This window comes from Nicotiana tabacum, chromosome 23 (genome assembly GCF_000715075.1).
Source record: "Nicotiana tabacum cultivar K326 chromosome 23, ASM71507v2, whole genome shotgun sequence".
In the NCBI taxonomy this organism is placed as follows: domain Eukaryota; kingdom Viridiplantae; phylum Streptophyta; class Magnoliopsida; order Solanales; family Solanaceae; genus Nicotiana; species Nicotiana tabacum.
The window spans coordinates 101,843,369-101,852,364 of record NC_134102.1 but is presented as its reverse complement, the minus strand read 5'-3'; the positions used below and the strand labels follow the sequence as shown (position 1 = coordinate 101,852,364).

At 38.5% G+C, this 8,996-nt stretch overlaps 2 protein-coding genes across 2 annotated transcripts; both read right to left on the bottom strand.

Annotated features, from left to right (window-relative positions):
• Positions 1–1,218: 1,218 nt before the first annotated feature.
• LOC107779221 (E3 ubiquitin-protein ligase ATL23-like) lies at positions 1,219–1,650 on the bottom strand. The gene has a single exon (XM_016599596.2). The coding sequence runs from the start codon at positions 1,648–1,650 to the stop codon at positions 1,219–1,221; it is 432 nt and encodes a 143-aa protein (XP_016455082.2).
• A 2,523-nt stretch (positions 1,651–4,173) lies between these two features.
• Positions 4,174–8,527, bottom strand: LOC107779219 (elongation factor 2-like). Its single transcript, XM_075246949.1, has 3 exons — positions 8,399–8,527; positions 7,122–7,257; positions 4,174–6,839 (listed from the first exon to the last, which is right to left on the bottom strand). Exons 2-3 carry the CDS (start codon positions 7,210–7,212, stop codon positions 4,399–4,401), a joined length of 2,532 nt encoding a protein of 843 aa, XP_075103050.1. The 5' UTR covers positions 7,213–7,257; positions 8,399–8,527; the 3' UTR covers positions 4,174–4,398.
• Positions 8,528–8,996: the final 469 nt, after the last annotated feature.

Here is an 8,996-nt window from a genome sequence, read left to right as displayed (position 1 = left end):
GTGGTTTTGCTTGATAGAAGTAAGTAGGTACAGCGAAAGTCTAGTACCTAACAATTCAAAATTATCATGTATGTGCTCAAGCAACTAAACTAAGGGAAGTGAAGGACCTATAATATAGTTTTGCATTCTTTGAATTAACCAAGTCTAGGAAAAAAGCATTGTTTATAGTTGGTTTTACTGGTGTCCCCCTCCTAATTGAGATAATGGGATAAAGAACACTTCACACTGCAGGCTTTCCCTTTTCGTCACATTTGTTTACATGTTCTAAAACTCATTAGCCTTTTTTAAAAATTATTCCTCAAACTAATTACAAGAAATATACTGATTGAGGCACTTGCTCTAATTAAGCTATCACATTTCAAGAAGCCTCATCTGATTCTTCAGATTATACCTACACCTTTTCTTAGTATTTTACAGTTAACCATATTCTTTTTGATACTAGAAAGTAGAAACTATTTAAAATTTTCTAAATCTATATTATGTCACCTATGATTTGTCAATTTTTTCTGAAGTCGTGTCCGGAAACTTTCAGATTTTTTCACTTTTGATCCATTAAGGCTTGTCGACTTAAGTCTGCCTTTAAAGTTATTCATCTGTCTTCTCTCCACTATTGTCTTCTTCTCAATATTTGTCCCACATTTGTTTCAATTAATATAGACAAAAATAAGGGCATCGGAAAATCATCTCTCTTTCTCCTCCTTTCATACTGTACTCTCTAGTTTGTACCGTCTACTCTGTAAGCAAAAACTATGTACAAAAAATAACATTTGTGATGGAGAATTGTCACAATTCCATTTCAAATTGGAGTATTAGCAACAACAAAAAAATAAAAAAATAAAAAAAAGTGACGGAAGAATAAAACTGACACAAATTGATTCCGTCACAATTGTGTTCTGGTACTGCATGATGTTTGCATCAAATAGAAGTATGTATATTCAGATCAATTAAACTTGATGCCTACACTAAGTGCATATTTGATTTTAGTTTTGTTTGACAAAATGAAAAGAATTAAGGGTCACCGATAAGTAGACAAATAATCGATAAGTAGAGAACCAAATAATATTTCCTCCTAATGGTCCTATTCCAAGTTCCATTTTTTTCTCAGAAATCACCTACAATCTCTACTCCAATGTCACTAAAACCACAAAACATAAAGAAGTAATTTTGCAGCAAAGGTAAGTTCTCTACATGAGTTTTTTGACAATGGTGGTGTCGATGTCAGCTAGTGCGCACCTCAGCTATACTGCTATCTTCTACCAGCACAGATACTGAATTACTTTCATCATAACTGAACAACTCAGGCTGAATCTTGTGTCTACAAACAGGACAAAATGGCTGCTTGGACAGCCAAAGATCAAGACATTCTAGGTGGAATCCATGGTTGCAACCAGGAACCAACCTTGCAAGTTCCTCATTTTCAATCACATCCAAGCAAATTGCACAATCATTGCCAGAACTCAAATCTTTTCCAGTGAACTTAGGGAGTTTTTCAAGCTGCACATCAGAGAGTCCGTCTTTCTGGGCGGATTTAACAGGCCGAGAAGGGTGGTCCCTACTAGTTGTTCTTGAAACTACGTAGAGGTAGAAGAAGAAGAGGAAAGCCATGAAGACGAAAGGTAAACAAAACAGTAGGTACAAAGAGACAGCCATTTTTTTTTAAAGGAAAATGCTGGAGTGAAGTTCAAGAAGTTGTTTAAATTTGTAAAAGGGGCTCTCAGAATTTAGAGTGTTGTTTGATCAGAAATGGGTTGTTGATGAAATGGCTTAAATGTGTCCTTTTCTTGCAGGAGGGAGTATAACGGCTACAGCATTGGGAAATTGGAAGACAAAGAAAGGATAGAAAAAAGACAAAAATTGATATTGCTAGTATTAATAGTGTTTGAAACCATTTATTCTTTACGAGGTTTGTCTAGGGAGGATGAAATTGAATGAATTGCACCAGTAAGGAATAAGTACCTTAGATGAATCAGCATCACACCATTTCATTGGGGAAATCATCTCCTACATAACATGTACCCAAAGTCACAATTTAAAAAGTTACTCCCTTCGTCCCATTTTTTAATTGTCGTTTTAGATCTTTTTATGTCCATTAAGAAAACAATAAACATAGTATAATTTACTAAGTTATCCTTATTAAATGCTTTTTGAGTTTTGAATAGTATTAAAAAGAACTACAACTTTAATATTAAGGGCATAGTTAGAAACAATTAACAAATTTAATCTTGAATTTCTAAAGTGACAATTATTTTGGGACAAATTTATTGAGCTAAAGCGACAGTCAAAGTGAGACGGAGGAAGTATTTATTACTTAGTAATAATGAGACATCACAATGAAAGTTTGGGAAGAAATAACTAAGTGCAAACAGAGGCGGACATAGGATTTGAAGGTCATGGGTGTAATTTTGGATTCAACCAAGATCTGCTTTGTATATAGGGTGTCCACTACTAATATATTGCTATTCTCTAAAGACATGTACATGTATACATGAAATTTTTGTCGAACTTTACGGGTGCCAGTGACCCCTCTATGTATAATATAGGTCCGCCTCTGGGTGCAAACAAGTGAACCTGAAAGCTTTGACATGACAGATTGATTCTTTTTCGAGCAAATGCACAGCCATTGTTTTTTTGCAGATCATAGTAAATCTTACGATTTGAAGAGCCAAAATAATGAGGATCAACTTCAAAATGCTTAGAATTGGATGAAGCTAACTAAACCAATGTGTCCGTAGCAGAATGTTCTCTTCTTTGGCTTTTTCCACACGGAATTGATGAGCTATATAAAGACAACTTCTTTTTACGCCATGCTTTGTTATCTTTTCGGCAACTAATACTACGTCATCCTAACTCTTTCCTCCACCTTAGTCTGCTTAATAACTGGATTTTTGCCCTCCAGGAATGCTAAACAGAAACTAAAGCATTATTTCAACAGTGCTGGTAACTGAAGTTTAATATGTCGAAAAGCTGGTTTGAATCAATACCAATATTTGAACTCAAACTGTCTACAGATATCATCCAACATTATTGTGTCCTCCCTTTTACCTAGGAAGTCCAGCTATATATCAAAAAAAACAAATAGAGGAAGTCCTTTGACTTGTTTGTGCTATCTCGCTTTCCACTTAAACCAACTCTGAGAGAATATCAAGGTTTAGCTTGCAAAGCCAAACTCGTGTAATCGACTAGACTTGATTGATTTGGGAAGCTCAATTCCCTCATCTGGAATTATCTTCCCCCCTTCTTGATTAATAAGTTTAACCTCGTGAATGATCTTGCCTAATGCACAGTTCCAAAAGGGGCTGAGTTGAATTTGAAGTGAATTCAGAATCCACTCCATCTTCTAGGCCAAATATACAGCACACAAGAAATATCCCTAAGCTCCGAACACTCTCCTCAGTATCATATATTAGAATATGTCTTCATTTTTTTTGTTTCATCAAGAAATTATGCTATCATTCAAAGCGTTTCTTGCAATTCAGCAACCAATAAAGAGAGAGCTTCTCTGCCGCATATCCAACGTGCTTTGATACATTTCACGAGATGCTTTCACACGTGACAAGGAAATTTCTCTTGCGAAGCCCTTAAAAAGGAAGATACTAGATGCTATGGGATATACCTTAGGATACCTTATGTAGGACTTGAGAATTTGACTTCATACTATACTAACTAGAGCTTCCCTAGAACCGTAGCAGAAACTATAGTTAGCTAGTAGACCAACAGGTTAGATCTGGAAGGAAGAGGTTGGTAGGAAACGGCACACTTGTTAGCTTCTACACAGTTCTATAGCTGCATATACACTTTGTTTAACCAGCCAGCAAGCTACATCTCTATCATTCAAGATTGCCAGCTACAACTGGAGAAGGTTGAGAACACAGAAAAGCACTTTGGATTATAAGATATCATTCAAGGTGTTGCTATCCTCAGAAGACACAAGGCACCTTGTTTCAGAAGATAACAGATAAAGATATTACTATATCAGTAGACCAGACCATCCAAAAACAGCCTGTTTTCTACCACCAAAAAGTATCATTCAAGTAATCAGTATTCGTAAAACTCAGTCCTGGGGCTAACCAAGGGGTAAACAAACAAATGGAAACAATTCCACATCAACATTCCATGAAATGACACATGGAGAGTTCGAAAGATTAGCAAGGGAGGGGAGATCCACCGAAGCAATGAGCAAAAACTAGGACACTTCAAAAACAAATCCACAGCAACATTCTCGTCCATTTAGATGACAAATAAGTTCTGCAATAGCTGACTTACGATCTAAACTCCTACATCATGGAAAATGGTAAAAAGTACGCCAAAACACAGATAAATGCAAAACAAAACTTATGCAGATCCGAACTAAGCATGTTTCCATCAAAACCTCCCGCCAAGCTGAACCATCTTGCATGCTTACAGCTTGTCCTCAAACTCAGACAGAGGAGTCACTGCCTGCTTCAAACCCTTCCTCTTGCGGATATCAAGGACGAGTTGATGAGCTTGTGTACCAGCGTCCAATGGATCAGATGACATCATGTCCCAATGATCAAACACACATTGTGGGAAAGCTTGACCAGAAGTAGCTGCCCTCAAGGTACCTGAGAATCCAAACGACTCGATGACAGGAAGGTATGCCTTGATGTTGTAAAGAGGGGTCCCTGGCCTCTGCATCTCCTCGAACACATGTCCACGCTTCTGGTTCAGAACACCATAGATGCCACCAAGGGCTTGCTCTGGAGCCTGAATCTCCACAAGGTAAACCGGCTCCAACAGGCGGGGCTTGGCGGTAAGCTGAGATGCATAGATAACCCTCCTAGCAGTGGGAATAACTTGGCCACCACCCCTGTGAATAGCATCAGCATGAAGAACAACATCACAGACTTCAAAGCAAATACCTCTCATGTTCTCTTCAGCCAATGCACCTTCCTTGGAAGCCCACTGGAAACCAGCAACAACAGAATCCTTAATTTCATTCAGGTACTGAACTCCCTTACACATATCCACCACCATGTTGGGACCAGTTGTCTCTGGACCAAAGCACCAAATTTTCTTTGCAAGATCCTTGTCCCAACCAAACTCCTCAGACAAGATCTTGGAACGAACTTTGGGATCATCCCTAGGGCCAATGCGTCCATCGTCAATAGCCTCAGCAAGCCCTTCCTCCATGGGTCTAGCTTCCATGTACAAACGGTTATGCTTGTTAGGAGACTTGCTCATCACAGTCCGACAAGACTTCTCAAGTACAGTCTCACGGAAGGACACAACAGGATCAGACACTATAATCTCAGCACCGCCCATGAAATCATCCTGCAAGTCCTTCAAGCAGATCTCAAGGTGGAGTTCTCCAGCACCAGCAATGATATGCTCTCCAGACTCTTCAATAGAACAAAGAACCATAGGATCAGACTTAGCCAGACGCTTCAACCCTTCGACAAGCTTGGGAAGGTCAGATGCAAGCTTGCACTGAACCGCAACACGCACGACTGGTGAGACAGAAAACTTCATTGCTCTGATTGGATGGGCCTCGACTTCCTTCTCATTGGTCAATGTTGCATTCTTGGTAATAAATTGGTCCAGACCGACCATGGCAACAGTGTTACCACAAGGGACATCCTCAACTGTTTCTTGCTTCTTACCCATCCATATAACAGTTCTCTGCACATTCTTAACATACAAATCTTTCTTTTCACCAGGTACATAGTTAGGACCCATGATTCTGACCTTCATACCAGTACATACCTTACCAGCAAATACACGACCAAAAGCAAAGAATCTACCCTTGTCTGATGCTGGAATCATTTTGGATACATAAAGCATAAGTGGCCCCTCTGGGTCACAGTTCCTGATGGCATTGGCATATTGATCATCAAGAGGTCCCTCGTACAGGTTTTCCACACGGTATCTTTGAGCTGTGGAAGGAGATGGCAGATGAAAGATCATCATTTCCAGAAGAGCAGTACTTGCAGGAAGCCAGGTCTGCATCACACGCTTCATCAGTGCCTTGCCCATCAACTCTTTCTCCTCAGATTTCATGGTTACACCAAGCTTCTGCAACATTGGCCAGAGCTTATCTTTTTGATCGTTCATGCAAGTGTTAATAATCTGCTTGATTGGCTCATAACAGAATTGAACAAACCCACGCTTGCATGTAGCAGACCCGGTGTTTTTGGTGGTCCACTTTTTGGTGGCAGGGTCAAAGAAGTTCTCACCCCACAGCCTTTCCATCATCTTAGACTCGTCAACTCCAAACTTGGAAGCATACATCTTGGCAAAGTTGGTGAGAGTGAAAGCCCACCCATGCAATCCAGCAGAGAAAGCAACAGTACCTTTCTCGGGATAGACCTGGACATCACCGAGAAGGGGATCCTCATATGTAGCCATGATAACATTAGCATTCTCAATAACCCTGGAAAATGTCTGATAAGCCTCCTCTCCATCAACCTGAAGCTCAAGGAAACACCTGTCCATCTTGTTTACAGTCAAGACAGGACGAATCCTTTCACCGAGGGCCTGACGGAGCACAGTCTCTGTCTGGACACAGACACCTTCTACACAGTCAACCACAACAAGTGCACCATCAGTAATACGAAGGGCAGCAGTCACTTCAGATGAGAAGTCAACGTGCCCAGGTGAATCAATGAGGTTGATGAGGTACTCGTTCCCATTTCTCTCTCCCTTGAAGTTCTTCAAGGATTCATCAGTCATCTGATAATATAGTGAAATACCAGTGGACTTGATGGTGATACCACGCTCAGCTTCATCTGCACGTGTATCTGTCATTCTGACATCACCTGCAACTTCCTGAGCAATAATACCAGCAGCCGCCACCAGAGAGTCGGTAAGGGTAGATTTTCCTGTCAGATTAAAGATAATCAGGTAATTAGAGCCAGAGATGTTATGCTATTACCAATACCTCAAATCTGTTCTATGGACAAAAGGAAGAATGGAGAAGAACACTAATGAAATAACACTAAGCAGAACTGTACTACCCAAATATAATGTGATGCTAATGTCAAGATTCACTCCAGGTGATTACTGGGGATCACAATAACATTTCTCTTATTAGACATGAACAAAAAATTCCTCAAGAAAAACTATAATTAAGCAACATCATCAGAGTTATTTCAATTGCTTACCATGGTCCACATGTGCAATAACAGACATATTACGAATGTTATGCTTGAAGTCCATAATGTTTCTAAGCTCTTCAGCTGTGAACTTCACCATCTTGAATACTTGTTAACTGTAACAGCTACAAAATTATTTATGTTCCTGACATTTGAAACCACAACATAAATTAGACTAACCAAAAAGATCCATCAAAACATAGTTTATTACTCCACAAATAAGATCCATGTGGCTAAGCCACCAACTATAATGAAGGTTACAAAATTACGAACGTAAAAAATGTATTCTCATATGCAAACTAGCTATCAAAAGATCCAAACAGAAGAGGTAGAACTAACACATCTCATATGCATGAAGGTTACAAAATTATTACTAGGTAGAATACAAACAGACAAATTCAGATGGTAGTAGATTGAAAATTCAAGTTCAATTATAATTTATATGTATTCTCAGAAAAAAAAATGGTTACACTATAAAGAAACACCAATCCACTAAAAGACAGCTCCATGCATCAGTCATCAAAACAAAAAAAAAGCTAATCGGCGAGATACATACAGAACAAAAATAACACATCATATTTGCATGAAGCCTATAAAACCACACAGAGCAGAAACAGACGGTCTATTATTCACGTTTTTGCCCAAATACAACCACTAGTAATCCATCGTGCTTGCAAAATATGCAAACTAGCTAAACAGTCTTATAGCATATATCTCTCCATAACAGATATCATCGACAATCGAAAACTCAATTTTAACACAAACATAGACATATATATATATATATATATATATACACAGAGAGATATATATAAACAAGCGCGCACACACACGTGCACACACACACACACACACACACACACACACACACACATATATATATATGAAATCATCAGAAATGAAAAAACTCTATCACAAGTTTATGCGAGAAAAAGAGAACTTCAATAGTATTAAATGAACTCAATACCAAAGAAAACATCAAACTTCCTAAAACGCAACAATGAATCCATAAGCTTCCAGCTTACGAACGTAAAAACAAAAGCATCACATGAAAAAAAAACATGAACAGAACTGCAAATAAACAGCAGATCTGAGCTAGATCTAGATATATCAACCTATCAAAAGCACTACAATAAGATTCATAAAGATAATTCAATACATATAGTGAATTTACCAGAGAAAAGTGAAATCGCAACACAAATCAAACAATAATCGTGAAAAAAAAAAGAGAATCGGAAAGAATTGTACAAATCTTAGTCAGACAGAGAAATAAAGTAGAGTCTTACTGAATATAGAGAGAAGTAGGCGGCGACTATTGTGATTGTGAGACCTTACAATTCTGCCGCTATGATAAGCTGAGGTTTCGCATTGTGCGATGGTATATACCCTGTCTTTATGGGCCGCAGCTGACTTAGAGCCAGCATTTTGGGCCACGTTACAATCTGGAATGGGCCTTTAGTCGATCCATCAGAACTTTTTGATTGGCCCATGGTCCAAGCAAGAGAAGACTCGTACTAATCAAGAAGAATTAAAAGGAAATTTCTGAAACCACTATTGTTTAGTGGCTATTAACTTCTTATAGTTACCATATACATAATTACTATTCAATTATTACGGTAGTGTATTCGATGTATTCGCGTTGTTGTATTCATGAATACAACAGCAAAAGGCGCCTAAAATCTAGGGGTGGGTGTCGGTCGGTTCGGTCGGTTATTATGAAAGTACGGTTTGGTTTTTTGGTTTTCGATTTTGTAATATTAATAACCAAATCAAATCAAAGTATTTACGGTTCGGTGCGATTTTTTCAAAGTTAGGTTCGGTTATTTCCGGTTTATTTTTTCGGTTTTAAACGGTTGAAGGAAATTTTATGCTTCTCTGGCAAAA